This window comes from Chironomus tepperi, unplaced genomic scaffold (assembly GCF_022539635.2).
Source record: "Chironomus tepperi strain 1889 unplaced genomic scaffold, CSIRO-AGI_Ctep_v1 contig_354, whole genome shotgun sequence".
NCBI lineage: Eukaryota > Metazoa > Arthropoda > Insecta > Diptera > Chironomidae > Chironomus > Chironomus tepperi.
The window spans coordinates 4,282,392-4,301,902 of record NW_027226476.1 but is presented as its reverse complement, the minus strand read 5'-3'; the positions used below and the strand labels follow the sequence as shown (position 1 = coordinate 4,301,902).

Below are 19,511 nucleotides of genomic sequence, written 5' to 3'. Positions count from 1 at the left end.
CATTTAATTACTTAGGGCCGTTCACTTGTTACGTTCGCTTTTTAGGGAAGAGGGGAGGGGGAGAGTTGTTTACGATTTTGTGAACGGCTCCTTACTTACTTACTGGAACCATGCTCCGAATTGGAGCCTAGGTTATTCCAAAAGCATCTGACTCATTGTTGGCCTAATATACCTAATCAATTGAGTAAAATCATATATTCCCATTGGGTTTCTACTCAATAAACTAACTTTTATTCAATTCTATGACATACTTACTTATTTACTTTCTTCACTGGCCGTACAGATCAAGTGTGAACAATGGTCTCCCTACGTCGGCGCATGAAGCTGGCTCTATTTCTAGTTTCAGCTTTCCAATTCCCAATTCTAAATGTTAATACTATCTCTATAGAAAAGTTCTTTCCATGAGACATAAAAATGGCAAATTAACATTTGAATTTGACATGATCATTAATGGTTAACACACAAAAGGTAAAGAAAACCTGCTTAGTAAAAAAAATCTCCAAAATTACGATTGGAATTTCCAAACAAATACATGTTATCGATTGCATCTTCTGATTTGTTGTTGTAATTTTATTGGTGTCTTAAGATTTTTTTTTCATTTTTTGGTGTGTTCTCTCAGTTTTTGTGCTGTTCTCCCGGCTTTAAGATCCCTGCTGTTTAGTTTAGTTTGAATAAGTAAAATGAATGTGAATATTTTGATAATTTTTTGTGGAATTTTTTGGATACAGTGCTGTGTTGATGCTCAATACAATGCTTATTCTCGACCACAACAGTTTACATATGGTCAATCATCCAATGCTAACTGTGTCTATGGCATACGATATTTTAAGAATTTGAGTTACATAAATCCGTACAAACCTTACTATTACTGCTACTTAAGGGCAAACTTACAAAGTGCTGGCAATGAAGTGACAACAATCAGCGGACAACATAACTCTGGATATACTGATGATTACGTCAGTAACCTTTACATTCCCAACGACAGCAGCATAAACAGATTTACATCAATTTTTTGTCAAAAATTCAAAAATCTTGAAATTATAGAATCAACAGCTGACATTCAGTCAATTGATGGGAATTCACTAGAAAAATGTGAAAATTTGGACATTTTGGAAATAAAAGGAACTCGGGTAAATTACATACCAAGTGAACTGCTGATCAGAAATTCAAAATTATCAGGAATATTTCTATGGAACAATCATATCACAGCATTGCCTGAAAATTTATTTTCATCCAAAAAGAACCTAAAAATATTAAATTTACAACAGAATCAAATCGAATATTTGCCATCAAATATTTTTAATTCACTGACTGAACTTCATGAACTTGTTTTAAACAATAATAAGCTACAGTTAATTGATACAAAATGGTTTAGAAATTTAAGCAGTTTAAAAAAGCTGGTTTTAGGTGAAAATCAAATTGCGGAAATTCCAGACAAATCCTTTGAATTCATGACAAATTTAGAGGAACTTCACCTTCATAAAAACAGAATTAAGCTCCTAAATCCAAATTCCTTTGTTGGTCTACATAACCTCAAAATTCTTGGCCTTCACAGCAATGAGATCACAGACTTACCACACAATTCATTTGAGCCTTTAAAAAATTTGGAAAGATTGAGCTTGATAAGTAACAGCTTAGCTATAATTGATGCTGCATCCTTTGGTGTTCATAAGAACTTAGTTGACATCTATTTGGGAAGCAACAGAATCGACCAAATTGATGAGAAATTCATTAATAATACAGCAGTTAATCGGATGGATATGAGGAACAACATATGCAGCAATGAAGTCCTCAGAGGAACTAAAATCAAAGTTGGACTGAAGACATGTTTTGAGAATTATAAAACAACAAAAACTCAGCATGAAGTCACTCGTACTCATCAATGTGGACAGCCTATCAAAGGAACTGGAAATATTATTGGTGGGAAGAATTTCACAAGGGGTGACTTTCCATGGTAAGTACAGCACCAATCCTTAGACTTGTCGGTTATTCGATGACCTTGCCAGATTTACGCTGGCCTGATGCCGGATTTTAAATCGATTAGCTTACTGCTTCTCTGGATGCAGTCATTCTAGATTCTCGAATTCTATCCAAGCTGAATTTTCCATGCTCAACCTATAAGTGGATGTGCCTCCATTGGAGTACGGGCTCCCATAGTCCTGTCAAATCTACCCAAAACTCAGATTGAAATTTGACTTCGAATTCTGCTTTGACTAATGCACAAAACTTATAACATAACGATTATCAATCTTCTTAGGGTTGCAGTCCTGTCTACATCATCTGGTGAATACATTTGTGGTGGAACACTTGTGACTAGTCGAAAAGTGGTGACAGGTAAGTTTTAGGATGCAAGCTTGGTATGTTTACTTTGGCCAAACATGCAACCATCCCTTCCACCTGCGTATCCTTCCTGTTTTGACTAAAATGTCATTCTCATTGTAGCTGCACATTGCATTCAAGAGAAAGATGCGGAAAAGCCAAAGTTGCCACGTGAAATCATCATTCAACTTGGTGCTTATGACTTGGACAGAAAAATTGAAGTCGGAAGAATTTCTCATGCTGTTCAAAGCATCAATATTCATCCTGATTGGAATCCATTTACTCAGTCTTATGATGCTGACATTGCTGTTCTGGTTTTGGACCCAGAAGTCAATTTCAGTGAATTTATTCAACCAATTTGTCTTGTGCAAGATACATCTGCAAGTTCTGGTGTCGTTGTTGGATATGGATTGAGTGAAGTTAATGCAACAGAACATGAAAAGATCCCAAAAATGATTGAAACTCCAATTCAGAGCAATAAAGACTGTTTTAAGAACAACAGAGCACTTGCGGGAATTTCCAGTGGACGAACATTTTGTGGAGGAACTGGAACTGGTGTTGGAGTTTGCAATGGCGACAGCGGAAGTGGATTATTTGTGGATGATGGAACTACTTATTATCTTCGTGGAATTGTGTCTTCGTCGTTACTTAATGTAAATCGTGAATGTAATGTTGACAATTATTCGGTATTTACGGATGTGACTAAATACATCGATTGGATTAATGGGGTGTCCATAAATCGAATTGAGTAGTCAGAAAATGGTCCAGTTGAGCTATATTCAGCCTTTCAGTTCCTTCCTTTGCAATGTATGGTGTGAATACATCCATGGGACGTGATTCACTTCATTACTAATTTTCTATGTTTTATTCGCCTTTTTTCCAGTTCCTTTCGACAACTTTTCATTATTTTTTATTTCATTTTTTTCTTCTAATAATAAAAGAAAACTTGTTTATTGTTGTTGCTGTCTTACCTTAGTTCTTATTTTATTATATTTTCCTGACTTTTTTTTTCAGTCGTCTAATTTAATCAGTTTGTGTCGGGATTTTGAGTTGAATAGAACGGAACTAAAAAAATTAATTGAAAAATTGCAAAAAAAAAAAAAGAAATAAAAAAATTTGAAATTTAATTTAAAAAAATTAAAAAAAAAATTATAAATAAATTAAATAATTTAATTGAAACAAATTAATAAAAAAATTGAAAAGTTAAAAAAAATTTAAAATTAAAAAAATTTGAAAATTAAAAAAATTTGAAAAATTAAAAAAAAATAAAAATTAAAAAAAATAAAAAAATTTAAAAAAATTAAAAAATTTGAAATTTTAAAAAAAATTAAAAAACTTGAAAAATTAAAAAGATTTGAAAAATAAAAAAAAAAAAATTTGGAAAAATTAAAAAAAAATCAAAATTAAAAATAATTAAAATTTAAAAATAAGCTAAAAAAAATAATTAAAAATTGTTAATAGTTTTTTTTAAATAAAAAGTTGAAAAATTCAAGGAATTAAAAGGATTAAAACCCACATTTTGTATGAATTTTCATTAAATTAAATTTCAATAATTTCCAAAAAAAGAAATAAATTTAATTAAAAATTACCAAAAATGTTCCAAATAATCCAAAAATTCCTCCAATTTCACCATCAAAATCCACTAATAAAATCTCAATTTTTATTACTAAAATCTTCATCTAGTCCCCACAACCTCACTAAATACCCACCAAAATTAACAATGAAAGGAACCAAAACGAATCAAAGAAAAGGTCAAAGAAGAAAAAAATGTCACGAAAAGGACGAAATAAGAAAAATCCAAACGATGAAATTGAGGCAATGAGGAAAATTTTCTGCGATGAGGCGTCAAATCAGATGAAAATGAGGAATTACGCAAAGGCTGTAATTGGATTTAATCAGGTAAGATGTTGGCAGAATTTTATGAAACAAAAAAATATCGGCAGAATTTTGGCGGACTTTTTTGGACAGAATATCAGCCGAAAATTTTACTTTTAATTAAATTGGTGCAAAATTTAGTTTGATTTCTGCCAGAATTTTATCCGAAAAAATTTGGCAGACTTCTGGCGGATTTTTTCAGGAAGAATTTCAACCGAATAATTTTCTTTTCATCAGATTGCTTGAAAATTTTTGTTTTGCAGTCTGTCAGAATTTTACCCGAAAAAATTTGGCAGACTTCTGGCGGACTTTTTCGAGCAGAATTTTAATCGAATAATTTTCTTTTCATCAGATTGCTTGAAAATTTTTATTTTGCAGTCTGTCAGAATTTCGTCCGGAAAAAATTGGCAGACTTCTGGCGGATTTTTTCGGGCAGAATTTAAACCGAAAATTTTCCTTTCATTCAGAATCCTAAAAAGTATTTTTTTACTTACTGTCAGATTTCTGACCGACAAGCATAGCCAAATTTCTAGCCGAAAAGTTTGCTTTTCATTTTGAATGATTTCTGACCGAAAATTATATTTTCTGCCAGATTTCTGACTGCCAAATCCTAGCCATTTTTGCAATAATTTTGGCCGAAATATTGAAATTTGTCCAGATTTTTGTCCGAAATGTTTCATTCTTGCCAATTCCCTAACTAAATTTACCCAATAAATGACCAAAACCTTCAAACCGTTAATCCAAATCCTAACAAATCCCCCCAAAATTACTCAAGCATCAACCGACGCCATCTGTATCTCAACATTCAAGTTCAATGTGACGATCGCCATAGCAATTGACATGCATTCTTATTACATTCAATTGTTTATTTTTCAACCAACTGTTGATCCTTAATTCTGTGTATCTTGTAAATTATTGTGGAATTTTCAAGTTCGGGTATCAATTTTGAACTTTTTTGGATAACTTTAAGTCATTCAAGTCAATCTTCAGTCATCAAAATACCCAAGAATCATCAAAAGCTTCCCAAAACTCAAATAATTCACAATAATGAACTACTTCAATGAAGAGATGCTCCAGTCTTACGTCCGAGGACCAAACATTGATGAAGAGGAACCATCCCGCCTCTACCAACAACCGCAACCAAAAAAGGAGGAACCCGAAGTCAAAGAACCCAAAAAGGAAAAGCAACCAAAAGAACGTCGCGAATCTTTTACTCCAACCTGGATGCGACGTAAAAACATCATTGTAATTGAGCAGCGAAAGTTCAAGTCAGTTCCATTGGCAATTGATGAATGTTATTGTGATAAGGATCGTGCAGCTGCTGTTAGTTTCGGTTATATGGACATAAAGTATGATTTAAAGCTTAAACAGACATCAGAGAAACAAAAGACAAGAATTATGCCTGATGATACAGATGCAATGGCTTTTTTGATGCTTGGAATGAGGGAAATTAAGTATAATAATTTGGATAATGGTGTTCGGTTCCTTAGCAAGGTTAGGTTTTTGGCGGGAAATTCTACAAATTATTTTAGACAATTTTTTCATGATTTTCTTTACTTGCAGGCCATCGAAATGTCACCAAATGACCAAGGAGCACTCATCGCACGATCAAAATGCTACTTACAACTCGGTGAACCAGAGAAGGCACTTTTGGATGCAGAAACAGCATTAGAGATTGACAAGAATAGTATTCGAGCAATTTATCAGAAAGCTGAGGCACTTTACTATCTTGGAAAGTTTGAGCATAGCTTGATGTTCTTCCATCGTGGTCTAAGACTGAGACCAGAGTTGAATAACTTTAGATTGGGTAGGTAGACGGTTGAAGTTGGAGTTTTAAGGCTTAATGGCTGTTGTAATTCATAATAGCTTTAGATTAGGGCAGTGTTGCCTTAACTGTGTGCCATGATGCACTTGTGTGTCACCAAAGTGCCATGAATTCCATTTTGGTCGTGGCTTACCACCAAGATAGTCTTGACCAAACTGTGTGACATGACACACTCCAAAATGCCATGAACAGCATGTCACAAGCCACTCAATCGAGACTTACAACCAAGATGTGCCATGACACACAGATTGGACAGCATGGCATTCATCTACAATCACTGCTTTAACCCTAAATGTTCATCATCCATTTCAGGTGTCCAAAAGACCCAAGAAGCCATCGAGAACACCATCGGCGGTTGTCAACACAAACTCGAACCGCGACAACTTGCAGCACTCCAAAAGTCCGATAAACTTCCACCAATTCCACGCTCATTATCGCCAGCATCCAGCACAAATACAAGAAAAACTCAAAAAGCACCAATAAGTCGTGAAGTTTATGAGCGTAGACAATCCCGGAAGTTACTCGGCGAACTATTTGTGGACAAGGAATATCTGGAAAATTTACTCAAACATCCAGACTTGAAGCGTGCTGACACAAAATCAGAAAATGTTTCTGGCTATGCAAAGGATGCAATTGCATTTTTAAATAATCGACAGGAATTTTGGAGGCAACAGAAGCCAACAAATATATTGTCAAGTGGAAAGGCGATTCATGAGACAATTCCACAAATGTCGGCGAATTTAGCGTGGAGGAATTGAGGGATGGGAATCTGTGATTTATTTTTGAAAATTTAGGAATTTCCGAGCTGCTGAAGAAGTTAGAATTGAGTAGAATGTGTGGAAATAGTGAAGGGTTGGCCGTAAAAAATGGGAATATTTTTAAGATGTCTTACAAATGTAGATTAAGGTAGAAATTGTAGAGTTTAGAATTTGGGGCTGATTTATTGGAGTTTACATGATTATTAATTGGAATTTATCAGTACTGGACAACCTGTGTGCCGCGATACACTAGTGTGCAAGAAAAATTGTTTGGAAATGCCATGAACCGTGTGCAATGTGCAGTTTCAGTCAACGCTTACCACCAAGGTGTACCGAGAAAAATAAAAGGTTGACCACTACTGGAATAGATAATTAAAATAGATCAGAATATATGTAGTGTGTAGAGTCGTCGCTAAAGTTTTCAATCCCGGAATTGAATTGTATCGCAGGATCAATCTTGTTATTCACTACAGTTTAATTCCAGGATTGACAAACCTAGTCATAACCAGGAGCTGAGTAATGATAGTACCTAGTCAATTAATCTTAATTTCATCAATTTTGATCAGTCTTAGCCAGAAGAGGAGGTTCAATAGAGCTAATTATAAGGGTTCTCGAAGTCTCGACCTCGACAAATTTCCGAGATCGATATTGATACTTCCCGGATAGTCTCAGTCTTGGCTCCGCTACCTGTCTTGGCTCCGCTACCTGTCTTTGCTCCTGTACCTGTTTTGGCTCCGGTACCTGTCTTGGCTCCGGTACCTGTCTTGGCTCCGGTACCTGTCTCGGTTCCGGTTCTGTCTCAGTTCCGGTCCCTGTTTCGGTTTCGGTTCCTGTTTCGGTACCGATCCCTGTCTCGGTTCCGATCCCTGTCTCGGTTCCGATCCCTGTCTCGGTTCCGATCCCTGTCTCGGTTCCGATCCCTGTCTCGGTTCCGATCCCTGTCTCGGTTCCGATCCCTGTCTCGGTTCCGATCCCTGTCTCGGTTCCGATCCCTGTCTCGGTTTCGGTTCCGGTCCCTGTTTCGGTTCCGGTCCCTGTTTCGGTTCCGGTCCCTGTTTCGGTTCCGGTCTAGACATCGGTAACTCTTAGGTTAATAAGAATCTATACCCTATTTCTGAAGATCAAATCGAACTCAAATTGAAAACACAACGGGGTTTTAAAGAAATTTAGAGGAAGCTAGAGCCTTCAACACCTTCTTCTGGTTATGTCTAGGTGCATTCAAATAAAACTCCATGTTATCAAAGAAAATTAGCTTGTTAAGTAGAAAATTATAAAAAAAATGCAAATAAAAATGCAAAAATTGTTCAAATTTACACTCAAAAAAATTACTTTAAATCTTTTAAACTTTTTCTTAATTTTACATGAAAACCATGGACAGATGCTGTCGATAGATATGGTAATGCACTTGGTAATTGGCAAGTGGCAGATAACAGGCGAGTCAGCTTTAGACGCAAACTAAAGGAGCTCATGGATCACAATTGATCTGTGCGGCCAGCAAAGTAAGTAAGTAAATGAACACCAAGGCAGAATTGGCAGGACTACGAGGTTCCAGACTACTTACTTACTTCGCTGGCCGTACAGATCAAGTGTGATCCATGGCATCTCTCAGTCGGTGACTGAAGCTGGCTCTATTGGTTCCAGACTACAAAAGACCAAAAAGTCCTCAACTTGAGTTTGGTCCAGTTGACATCAATAGAATCGACTTCAAATATGAGTAATTCCAACTCTGATTCAATAATCAGACGCTGTCGTCAAAACTGCAACTTTTTCATGATTTTTACAACTTTTTTCAATTCAAAAACCTTAAAAATCTCAATTTTTAAATGAAAAAGTCGGAAAAATACAAATTTTCACAATTTTTGATGTGAAAAAAGTCGGAAAAATCATAAATTTTCACAATTTTCATCACAATGTCTAATCCTGAATTAAATCACTTTAACGGTCATCAAAAATTCAAACTAAAAATTTCTCATATTAACCTATAAACTTCAACATTCACAAGATGTCGCCACAATCAATCCCAAACCATATACTTCACAAGACAAGTCAGCAATTTCCTTTATTTGTAAAAAATTTCAATTCCATTTTCTAAAACCAAAAACAATATATTCATACAAACTTTGAATTTATAAAAAAACCCTAAAGGCGGATAACCTTTATGGGAATATTCACACTGTATGTTATATAAAACATAAATTTTTGAATGGTTCCTTAGCTTTACTGCGGGAGCCTAATTATAATAATTGATGATGTTTATGTGTGGAATTGAGTCAATTATGGTGAACTATGAAGCTACTGTGGTGCTGCTCACTTTATCTATTTTCCTCTAAGGATCTGAAACAGATCAACCTTGATAGCTTCGCTGACCGTACAGATCACTTGTGATTCATGACCTCCCAACAGGAGTCGACTGAAGCTGGCTCTATCGATGGCTTCCGTCTGCCAATATCCGATACCAAGTGCAATACTATCTCTTCCTTACAAGACCCTAGGTGTAAATGCTCCAAGATTAACGAGCGACGTCATGAATAAGATCAACAAAACTGTCTCAATTAAATATCTGCTAATTTTTTTGAGGAACTTCCAAACAAAAAAATATATATTTGTTAATAATTTTTTGATGTATTCTTTCAGTTTGTGTGCTGCTCATCTACCGTACAGAACGTAGTTCTTTAGTTGAGTTTGAATAAGAAGAAAAAGTTATAAAAATTAATTAATTATCACCAAAAATGAATGTGAATATTTTGATAGTTTTCTGTGGAATTTTGTGGATGCAAAGCTGTGTTGATGCTCAATCAGCTGACTGTGACTATAAAATACGAAATTATATGATCACTGGTTACTTAAATCAGAACAAACCCTACTATTCCTGCTACTTAAGCACAAAATTGCAAAGGTCAATCAACACAGTGACAACAATCAATGGACAACTTAACACTGGACGTACTGATGATGACGTCAGATACTTGTACATTTCCAGTGACAACAGCATAAACACATTTTCATCAACTTATTGTCAAAAATTTAAAAATCTTGAAGTTATACAGTCATATGCTGCTGATATGAATTCAATTGATGGAAATTCATTAGAAAAATGTGAAAATTTGGATGTTTTGAGTCTAAATAGAACTCAGCTTAACTCCATACCCAATGAACTGCTCACCAGAAATTCAAAACTTTCTAAAATAATGATTAAAGAGGGTCAAGTGACAACATTGCCTGAAAATTTATTTTTATCCCAAAATAAACTCAAATTATTAATTTTGGTCGATAATCAAATCAACTTTTTACCATCAAATATTTTTAATCCACTGATTCAACTTGAATATCTTGATCTACACAATAACAAGCTACAGTCAATTGACTCAAAATGGTTTAAAAATTTAGGCAATTTAAAATGGCTGTATTTAAATGGAAACCAAATTTCATTAGTTCCAGATAAATCTTTTGAGATTTTCACAAATTTAGAGGTACTTTCCCTTGATAATAACAGAATCAAGCTTTTGTATTCAAACTCCTTTGCTGGTCTACATAACCTCAAAAAACTGTACATCTACAACAATGAAATCTCAGGACTGCCGCACAATACATTTGAACCTTTAACAAATTTGGAATTATTAAGCATGTATAGTAACAAGTTAGCTACAATTGATGCTGCATCCTTTGGTGTTCATAAGAACTTATTTACAGTTGGTCTGCAAAACAACAAAATCAATCAAATTGATGAAAAATTCATTGATAAAACAGCAGTTAATTGGATGAATATGACGGACAACATATGCAGCAATGAAGTCCTCAGAGGAACTAAAATCAAAGTTGGGCTGAAGACATGTTTTGAGAATTATAAAGCAACAAAAACTCAGCCTGTTGACATCACCCGTACTTATCAATGTGGCCAGCCTGTCAAAGGAGTTGGAAATATTATTGGTGGCAGATTTGTTACAAGGGGTAACTTTCCATGGTAAGTACAGCATGTTCATGTACAAAACATATAAAATTTTGACTATCATTCTCTTCAGGGTTGCAGTTCTGTCTAGACCATCTGGTGATGTTTTTTGTGGTGGAACGCTTGTGACTAGCCGAAAAGTTGTATCAGGTAAGTCAAAGGATTGCTATTTTTACTTGGGGTAAATTCTTAACAATAAATGTCTGGCTAGTCTCAGATAACACTGATTCACTAATTAAACCAAATAAAACATCATTTTCATTGTAGCTGCACATTGCATTCAAGATAAAGAAACGGCAAAACCGACATTGGCAGGTGAAATCGTCATTCAGCTTGGTGCTTATGACCTGGACAAAAAAGTCGAAATCGGAAGAGCTTTTCATGCTGTTCAAAGAGTCAATATTCATCCTGATTGGAATACACTCACACAGGCATTTGATGCTGACATTTCTGTGCTGGTTTTGGAACGAGAAGCAGCATTTAGTGAATTTATTCAACCAATTTGTCTTGGACGAGCTTCTTCTGCATCAACTGGTGTCGTTGTTGGATATGGAAAAAGTGAAGACGATACAAAAATCCATGAAACTATTCCAAAAATACTCGAAACCCCAATTCACAGTAATAAAGACTGTTTTAAGAATAACAGAGCACTTGCAGGAATTTCCAGCGGACGAACATTTTGTGGAGGAACTGGAACTGGTGTTGGAGTTTGTCGTGGTGACAGTGGAAGTGGATTATTTGTGAATGATGGAACTACTTATTATCTTCGTGGAGTTGTGTCATCATCGTTGATTGGTGGACCTTATGGATGTGATGTTGACACTTATTCGGTATTTACGGATGTGACTAAATACATCGATTGGATCAATGGGGTCTCTATTAATCGGTTTGAATAGTCAGAAATCGATCCAGTTGAGTTATATCTTATTAGCCGGGTTGTCATGGTATATCATAAAGTATCTGTCCAGCCTATTATATTAAGGACATAAGTATATTAATCTTGTCATTTTTGCTAAGATTTTTGATTTAATTTGGGTGAACGGAAATAAAAGTTATAAATAAATTTTAATAAATTAATTGCTTTATTTTTGACATTTTTAAATCTTACAGGATAATAAGCACAAATTAGAAAACAATTTCTCACTTTTATTGTCATATCCATCTGTAATTTGATTATTGCATTCCCAAAGAACACTATGGCTCCACTACGTTACCTGGTCTATGACAAGATGTTCTACTTGAGCAAACATCTTATGGATTATTTCATTTCCAAATCTTAATCGTACATTCTTCTTGTTCCATTTCATTTGATGCTTTCTTCTTCCTTCCAACACCTATCGATTTGCTATCAAAGTAAAAAATCTATTACAGGCATTACCTGTTGAAAGTCAAACAAATTTGCCTTCCTTCAAGGCTTGTCTAGCCAAAGGCAATAGCTAGGCAAAGACACTACCTAGTCAAAAGCAATAGTTTAGGTTTAGCCAAGGCTATAATAGGCATGCCTTTTTGTAAGAAAACCTAGCGTAGATTTGTGTAGATACTTGATATGGAATAGTCTAGGCATAGGCATACCTACTATGGGTAAAGCCTAGACAAAGCAAAAATCTATAATAATACAGCATGGCACCTATCCACAAGCATCAGACAATTTTAATCACCATTTAACACAGATCAAGGCATTGCTGCAAAGAATAAGATTCTCTGACATTTAAATGTCAAATGAACATTCGAACACAGTCATGACCATTGAAGAACGGATTAAATGTATCATTCTATATCCCATGTATTCCTGTTTAATCTGACCAATGGTAAAGAAACAAGCTATGCCATTCATTTGAAAAACGTAATCTTGGTGATAAATTAGGGTTCAATGATCACGTTTGTTAGAATGTCGATTTATGTGTCTAAATGTTGGATGTGGAAGGAAGGGAAGTGGAGAGAATAGAGAATATAGAATGGTTAAGGTTCGGATTGAATAAATAAAATAAATTGTTACTTAATTAGCAAACGACCCCGCCAATAAAAACACATCCAAATTTATGTATAGAATCTCCAAACAAGATACATGTGATCGACTGAATCTTCTGTTTTTACATTTTTTTGCTGTATTTTCTCTCAGTTTGTGTGCTGCTCTCTCGTCTTTAAGATCGCTGTTTTTTTAGTTGAGTTTGAATAAGAAAAAGTCATAAAAAATCAGTTTTTAATACCAAAAATGAATGTGAATATTTTGATAGTTTTCTGTGGAATTTTATGGAAACAAGGCTGTGCTGATGCTCAATCAGCTGACTGTGGCTATGGCATGCAAAATTTTGTGACCACTGGTTACTTTAGTCAGAATAAACCCTACTATTCCTGCTACTTAAGCACAAAATTGCAAAGGTCAATCAACACAGTGACAACAATCATAGGAAAACATGAATCTGGACATACTGATGACGACGTCAGATACTTGTACATTAGCAAAGACAGCAGCATAAACAGATTTTCATCAATTTATTGTGAAAAATTTAAAAATCTTGAAGTTATATACTCATTTGCTGCTGCAATTAATTCAATTGATGGAAATTCATTAGAAAAGTGTGAAAATTTGGATGTTTTGAGTCTAAAGGGAGCTCAGCTTAACTCCATACCGAATGAACTGCTGACCAAAAATTTAAAACTCTCACAAATATTCATTACAGAGAACCAAATGACAACATTGCCTGAAAATTTATTTTCATTCCAAAATAAACTCAAATTATTAAGTGTGTACGGAAATCAAATCAACTTTTTACCATCAAATATTTTTAATCCACTTACTCAACTTGAAAGTCTCAGTCTTTTTAATAATAAGCTACAGTCAATTGACTCAAAATGGTTTAAAAATTTAGGCAATTTAAAATGGCTGTATTTATATCAAAACCAAATTTCTGCAGTTCCAGATAAATCCTTTGAGTTTTTGACAAATTTAGAGCTACTTTCCCTTTTTAGTAACAGAATCAAGCTCGTAAATTCAGATTCCTTTGTTGGTCTACATAACCTCAAAAAACTGTACATCTACAACAATGAAATCTCAGAACTGCCACAAAATACGTTTGAACCTTTAACAAATTTAGAATTATTAAGCATGTTTAGTAACAAGTTAACTACAATTGATGCTGCATCCTTTGGTGTTCATAAGAATTTAGTTGAAATCTTTCTGCAAAACAACAAAATCAATCAAATTGATGAAAACTTCATTGATAATACAGCAGTTAGTTGGATAGATATGACGGGAAACATATGCAGTAATGAAGAACTCACAGGAATTACAAACATCAAAGTTGGACTGAAGATATGCTTTGAGAATTATGAAACAACAGAAACTCAGCATGTTGACATCATTCGTACCTATAAATGTGGACAGCCTGTAAAAGGAGTTGGAACTGTTATTGGTGGCAAATATGCCAGAAGGGGTAACTTTCCATGGTAAGTACAGCATGTTTAGTATTCCTTCTTCTTATCCTTAGACTTGATCCTAGTATAGGATTTTAGATCGATTATCCGATTTGTTGTACTCTGGATAATATCTTCTAGAGTTTGTTTTATGAAACTTATAAACTGTCAATTATCATTGTTCCTAGGGTTGCAGTCCTGTCTACAACATCTGGTGAGCTTTTTTGTGGTGGAACGCTTGTGTCTAGTCGAAAAGTGGTGACAGGTAAGTCTTAGGATGCAAGCTTGGTATGTTTACTGGGACCAACCATGCAACCATCCCTTCCACCTGCGTATCCTTCCTTTTTTGACTAAAATGTCAATCTCATTGTAGCTGCGCATTGCATTCAAGATAAACATGTGAAAAAGCCGACGTTGGCACGTGAAATCATCGTTCAACTTGGCACTTACGACCTGGCTCAAAAAGTTGAAGTCGGAAGAATTTCTCATGCTGTTCAAAGTGTCAATATGCATCCTGATTGGAATACACTCACACAGGCATTTGATGCTGACATTGCTGTGCTCGTTTTGGATCCAGTAGTCAATTTCAGTGAATTTATTCAACCAATTTGTCTCGTTCAAACTTTATCTGCATCAACTGGTGTCGTTGTTGGATATGGAAAAAGTGAAGACGGTACAAAAATCCATGAAAATATACCAAAAATGATTCAAACTCCAATTCATAGCAACGAAGACTGCTTCCTTAAGAACTATTTATTAGCTAAATTGTCAAGTAGACGAACATTTTGTGGAGGAACTGGAACTGGTGTTGGAGTTTGTCGTGGTGACAGTGGAAGTGGATTATTTGTGGATGATGGAACTACTTATTATCTTCGTGGAGTTGTGTCATCATCATTAATTGGCGGACCTTATGGATGTGATGTTGACACTTATTCGGTATTTACGGATGTGACTAAATACATCGATTGGATCAATAACGTGTCCACAAGTCGCTTTGACTAATCTCAGTCATGACATGTCATACAATTGCTGTCCAGCCTATTATATTAAGGACATAAATATATTAATCTTGGTATATTTGCTAACATTTTTGATTCAATTTGGGTGATTGGAAATAAAAGTTATAAAATTTTAATAAATTAATTGCTTTAATTTCGACATTTTTAAATCTTACAGGATATTAAGCACAAATTAGAAAACAATTTCACACTTTTATTGTCATATCCATTGAGCAGCACAATGCAGCGGATCATTAAGGCTTCATTACGCTGTCAGGTCTATGACAAGACATGTATGTGTCATTTTGTGGCTTAGTCCTTAACAGACAGTGTGCATCCTCATCTTAATGAGCACATTCATGAGCTAACTCAATCCATTTGATTGAGCATGATCAATTTTGTGGCTTTAGTCATGCACCTTGTCTAATTCACTATATTATGCTGCTCGGGCATGTATCAGCATATACTTAATCATCAACAGTTGCAATTTTAGGAATTAATTAAAGATTTAAATTATTTTAAGTTCCTTTAAACTTCCTTAAGCTTAATAATTGATTTAATTAACTTTTAATATACATTTAAGGTAAGCTAAGGTAGAATTTTAGTTGACATAAATCATTGCTATAATATTAAGTATCTCGAGTGACACATCATGACAATCACATGACGTCATCAAGACATCACAATGTCATCTTTTAATTATGTGCCATTTGGGTAAACATTTATTGAATATTTTTAATCGTACATCCTTCGTGCTCCATCTGATGCTTTCCTCTTCCTTTTCCCTTATGTCCATCATGTGATAACATTAGGACGCTACTTCCAGTTGCCATTCCTTTACTTTCAATATCAACACTTCCACCGACGCTTTCCTTCATGTCAATGTTGAGAATTAGATTAAATTGAGAGTAATCCTCTCTGAGTATTATTGTAACTTATAACTGAAGTGAATAAAATTCATTGGATGTCCACTCGTGTTATTTATTTGACAATTTGGGAATACCCGTGACTATATTAATTATTGACAACAGACATGATCATTGAAAAACGGATATAATGTATCATTCTCTATCCCAAGGAAGTAAAGTCCTGTATAGTCTGAGAAATGGCAAGGATCATGTAAATTGTGTCGATTTGTATGCCAGAGATTTGATTGCTGGGTATAGAAGGAAGAGAAATGGAGAGAATGGGGAGAATGGAAGGAAGTCCAGGAATAATTAAGGATTTATATCCCAAGATTGGATTGTAACCAGGGTTGTTAAAGCATAATCTGTTTTGCAGAATGTGTACACATATGCCAAACATTTTATGTGTTTATCCACACATATCCACTCATATCCACACATTTTCAAAGCACAACAGATTCTGTTTTTAACAACCCTGATTGTAATCATAGGTACAGTGATGCACTAGGAATGACAAAGCGATACACCTGAACTGTACCATACCAAAATCGGCATAAGAGCTCAAGGTTTCCTATATTTTGCGTTATTTAATCAGCACATGACCCCATGAATGAAAAAATCTACAAAATTATGATTGGAAATGCCAAACAAATTTATGTTATCAGCCGCATATACTATTTTTGTTGTTGTAATCTTGTCTTTTGAGATTTTTTTGGCTGTCTTCTCTCAGTTTTTGTGCTGTTCACCGACGGTAAAGATCGCTGCTATTTAGTCGAGTTTGAATAAGAAAAAAAGTCATGAAAAATCAGTTTTAAAAAATGTATGTGAATATTCTGATAATTTTCTGTGGAATTTTGTGGATGCATGGCTGTGCTGATGCTCAATCAGCTGACTGTGACTATGGCATACGATATTATAGGATTACTGGTTACTTAAGTCAGAATAAAAGCTATTATTCCTGCTCCTTAAACACAAAATTGCAAAGTTCAATCAACACAGTGACAACAATCAATGGACAGCATAAGTCTGGACATACTGATGATGACGTCAGATACTTGTACATTAAGAACGGCAGCAGCATAAAAAGATTTTCATCAATTTATTGTGAAAAATTTAAAAATCTTGAAGTTATGAAGTCAGATGCTGCTGATATGAATTCAATTGATGGAAATTCATTAGAAAAGTGTGAAAATTTGGATTTTTTGAGTCTAAAAGGAGCTCAGCTTAACTCCATACCGAATGAACTGCTCACCAGAAATTCAAAACTTTCAAAAATATGGATTATAGACAGTCAAGTGACAACATTGCCTGAACATTTGTTTTCATCCCAAAATAAACTCAAATTATTAAGTTTGTACGGAAATCAAATCAACATTTTGCCATCAAATATTTTTAATCCACTGATTCAACTTGAATATCTTAGTCTACGCAATAACAAGCTACAGTCAATTGACTCAAAATGGTTTAAAAATTTAGGCAATTTAAAATGGCTGTTTTTAAATGAAAACCAAATTTCTGCAGTTCCAGATAAATCTTTTGAGTTTTTGATCAATTTAGAGGTACTTTCCCTTTCTAGTAACAGAATTAAGCTCCTAAATTCAGATTCCTTTATTGGTCTACATAACCTCAAAGAACTGTACATCTACAACAATGAAGTCTTGAACCTGCCACAAAATACATTTGAGCCTTTAGGAAATTTGGAAAGATTGGACTTGGATAGCAACAACTTAACTATGATTGATGCAGGATCTTTTGGAAGCAGGAAGAACTTAGTTTCAATCGATCTGCGGAACAACAAAATCAATCAAATTGATGAGAAATTCATTGATAATACAGCAGTTAATCGGATAGATATGAGGAACAACATATGCAGCAATGAAGTACTCAATGGAATTACAAACATCAAAGCTGGACTGAAGCCATGTTTTGAGAATTATAAAGCAACAAAAACTCAGCATGTTGACATCACTCGTACTCATCAATGTGGACAGCCTATCAAAGGAGTTGGAACTGTTATTGGTGGCAGATATGCTACAAGAGGTAACTTTCCATGGTAAGTACAGCATGTTTATATACACGACTTATAAAATGTCGACTATCATACTCTTCAGGATTGCAGTCCTGTCTAGACCATCTGGTGATCTTTTTTGTGGTGGAACACTTGTGTCTAGCCGAAAAGTGGTGACAGGTAAGTCTATATATAAATTTATCTTTGGACCAGACACTTAACCATCCTTCTCACATAACTCATTGTAGCTGCACATTGCATTCAAGATAAAGAATTGGAAACGCCGACGTTGGCACGTGAAATCGTCATTCAGCTTGGCACTTATGACTTAAACAAAAAAGTCGAAATCGGAAGAGCTTTTCATGCTGTTCAAAGTATCAATATGCATCCTGATTGGAATACTTTAACTGAATCGTATGATGCTGACATTGCTGTTCTGGTTTTGGACACAGAAGTCAATTTTAGTAGATTTATTCAACCAATTTGTCTCGCTCGGACTTCATCTGCATCAACTGGTGTCGTTGTTGGATATGGAAAAAGTGAAGATGGCTCAAAAGACCTTGAAAATATCCCAAAAATACTCGAAACTCCAATTCATAGCAACGAAGACTGCTTCCTTAAGAACTATTTATTAGCTCAACTTTCAAGTAAACGAACATTTTGTGGAGGAACTGGAACTGGAAGTGGAGTCTGCATTGGTGACAGTGGAAATGGATTATTTGTGACTGATGGAACTTCTTATTATCTTCGTGGAATTGTGTCAGCGTCCTTACTTAATGTAAATCGTGAATGTGATGTTGACACTTATTCGGTATTTACGGATGTGACTAAATACATCGATTGGATCAATAACCTATCCACAAATCGATTTGAATAGACAGAAATTGAGCCATTGGCTGTCCATTTGATAATTGCCAGTCATGATATATCTTACAATTTCTGTCCAGCCTGTAATATTAAGTACATAAGCAGGGTTGTTAAAACATATTCTGTATAACAGAATGTGTACACATATACCACATATTTTATGTGAGCATAGGGAAAAATGTGTGGATATATGTGACACATTTTCAAAACACACCAGATTCTGTTTTTAACAACCCTGTACACATATAAATATATTAATCTTGGGATTTTTGCTAACATTTTTATTATATTTTGGGTAATTGGAAATAAAAGTTATAAAATTTTAATAAATTAATTGGGGGCCGTTCACTTATTACGTTCGCTTTTTAGGGGGGAGGGGGGTCTAGGATTTTGTAACAGCCTAAAAAAAAAATTTTTTTTCATGGACATTTTGTAACGAGGGGTGTTGGGGGGGGGGTCTAGAAATTCGTTTTTTTGCGTAACGTAATAAGTGAACGGCCCCTTGCTTTATTTTTGACATTTTTTAAATATTACAGAACTAGATTACTTATCATCGCTTTATGTGGCATCACATTACACCCACATACCCCCTGATA

General features: G+C 34.8%; 4 protein-coding genes across 5 annotated transcripts; all 4 read left to right on the top strand.

Moving 5' to 3' along the window:
• The first annotated feature begins 634 nt into the window (after positions 1 to 634).
• On the top strand, positions 635 to 11,796 carry LOC139094475 (uncharacterized). Its single transcript, XM_070645509.1, has 6 exons — positions 635 to 1,954; positions 2,258 to 2,334; positions 2,443 to 3,067; positions 9,521 to 10,738; positions 10,797 to 10,873; positions 10,991 to 11,796. The coding sequence occupies exons 1-6, from the start codon at positions 681 to 683 to the stop codon at positions 11,617 to 11,619; spliced, it is 3,900 nt and encodes a 1,299-aa protein (XP_070501610.1). The 5' UTR covers positions 635 to 680; the 3' UTR covers positions 11,620 to 11,796.
• On the top strand, positions 3,816 to 7,449 carry LOC139094341 (outer dynein arm-docking complex subunit 4). Of its 2 annotated transcripts, XM_070645375.1 has the most exons (4): positions 3,816 to 3,840; positions 4,003 to 4,218; positions 5,758 to 6,001; positions 6,332 to 7,449. In XM_070645375.1, the coding sequence occupies exons 2-4, from the start codon at positions 4,087 to 4,089 to the stop codon at positions 6,775 to 6,777; spliced, it is 822 nt and encodes a 273-aa protein (XP_070501476.1). In that variant the 5' UTR covers positions 3,816 to 3,840; positions 4,003 to 4,086; the 3' UTR covers positions 6,778 to 7,449. The 2 variants fall into 2 exon arrangements, with proteins under 2 accessions (XP_070501476.1, XP_070501477.1); XM_070645376.1 differs by lacking the exon at positions 3,816 to 3,840 and having other exon boundaries at positions 3,939 to 4,218.
• Positions 11,797 to 12,859: 1,063 nt separating the features above from the next.
• Positions 12,860 to 15,276, top strand: LOC139094298 (uncharacterized). The gene is made up of 3 exons (XM_070645321.1): positions 12,860 to 14,170; positions 14,326 to 14,402; positions 14,511 to 15,276. The coding sequence occupies exons 1-3, from the start codon at positions 12,936 to 12,938 to the stop codon at positions 15,137 to 15,139; spliced, it is 1,941 nt and encodes a 646-aa protein (XP_070501422.1). The 5' UTR covers positions 12,860 to 12,935; the 3' UTR covers positions 15,140 to 15,276.
• A 1,509-nt stretch (positions 15,277 to 16,785) lies between these two features.
• Positions 16,786 to 19,245, top strand: LOC139094367 (uncharacterized). Its single transcript, XM_070645401.1, has 3 exons — positions 16,786 to 18,093; positions 18,152 to 18,228; positions 18,297 to 19,245. Exons 1-3 carry the CDS (start codon positions 16,859 to 16,861, stop codon positions 18,923 to 18,925), a joined length of 1,941 nt encoding a protein of 646 aa, XP_070501502.1. The 5' UTR covers positions 16,786 to 16,858; the 3' UTR covers positions 18,926 to 19,245.
• The last annotated feature ends 266 nt before the right edge of the window (positions 19,246 to 19,511 follow it).

What these genes read in the sequence shown, in the direction of transcription:
- LOC139094475 (XM_070645509.1), top strand. Translation starts at nt 681, where the DNA reads ATGAATGTGAATATTTTGATAATTTTTTGTGGAATTTTTTGGATACAG. An exon ending in GTGTCCATAAATCGAATTGA is followed by an intron (nt 3,068 to 9,520) that starts GTAGTCAGAAAA and finishes GAATGTGAATAT; the next exon opens with TTTGATAGTTTTCTGTGGAA. An exon ending in ACAAGGGGTAACTTTCCATG is followed by an intron (nt 10,739 to 10,796) that starts GTAAGTACAGCA and finishes CATTCTCTTCAG; the next exon opens with GGTTGCAGTTCTGTCTAGAC.
- LOC139094341 (XM_070645375.1), top strand. Translation starts at nt 4,087, where the DNA reads ATGTCACGAAAAGGACGAAATAAGAAAAATCCAAACGATGAAATTGAG. An exon ending in CTGTAATTGGATTTAATCAG is followed by an intron (nt 4,219 to 5,757) that starts GTAAGATGTTGG and finishes CTTTACTTGCAG; the next exon opens with GCCATCGAAATGTCACCAAA. An exon ending in GTTGAATAACTTTAGATTGG is followed by an intron (nt 6,002 to 6,331) that starts GTAGGTAGACGG and finishes CATCCATTTCAG; the next exon opens with GTGTCCAAAAGACCCAAGAA.
- LOC139094298 (XM_070645321.1), top strand. Translation starts at nt 12,936, where the DNA reads ATGAATGTGAATATTTTGATAGTTTTCTGTGGAATTTTATGGAAACAA. An exon ending in AGAAGGGGTAACTTTCCATG is followed by an intron (nt 14,171 to 14,325) that starts GTAAGTACAGCA and finishes CATTGTTCCTAG; the next exon opens with GGTTGCAGTCCTGTCTACAA. An exon ending in TAGTCGAAAAGTGGTGACAG is followed by an intron (nt 14,403 to 14,510) that starts GTAAGTCTTAGG and finishes ATCTCATTGTAG; the next exon opens with CTGCGCATTGCATTCAAGAT.
- LOC139094367 (XM_070645401.1), top strand. Translation starts at nt 16,859, where the DNA reads ATGTATGTGAATATTCTGATAATTTTCTGTGGAATTTTGTGGATGCAT. An exon ending in ACAAGAGGTAACTTTCCATG is followed by an intron (nt 18,094 to 18,151) that starts GTAAGTACAGCA and finishes CATACTCTTCAG; the next exon opens with GATTGCAGTCCTGTCTAGAC. An exon ending in TAGCCGAAAAGTGGTGACAG is followed by an intron (nt 18,229 to 18,296) that starts GTAAGTCTATAT and finishes AACTCATTGTAG; the next exon opens with CTGCACATTGCATTCAAGAT.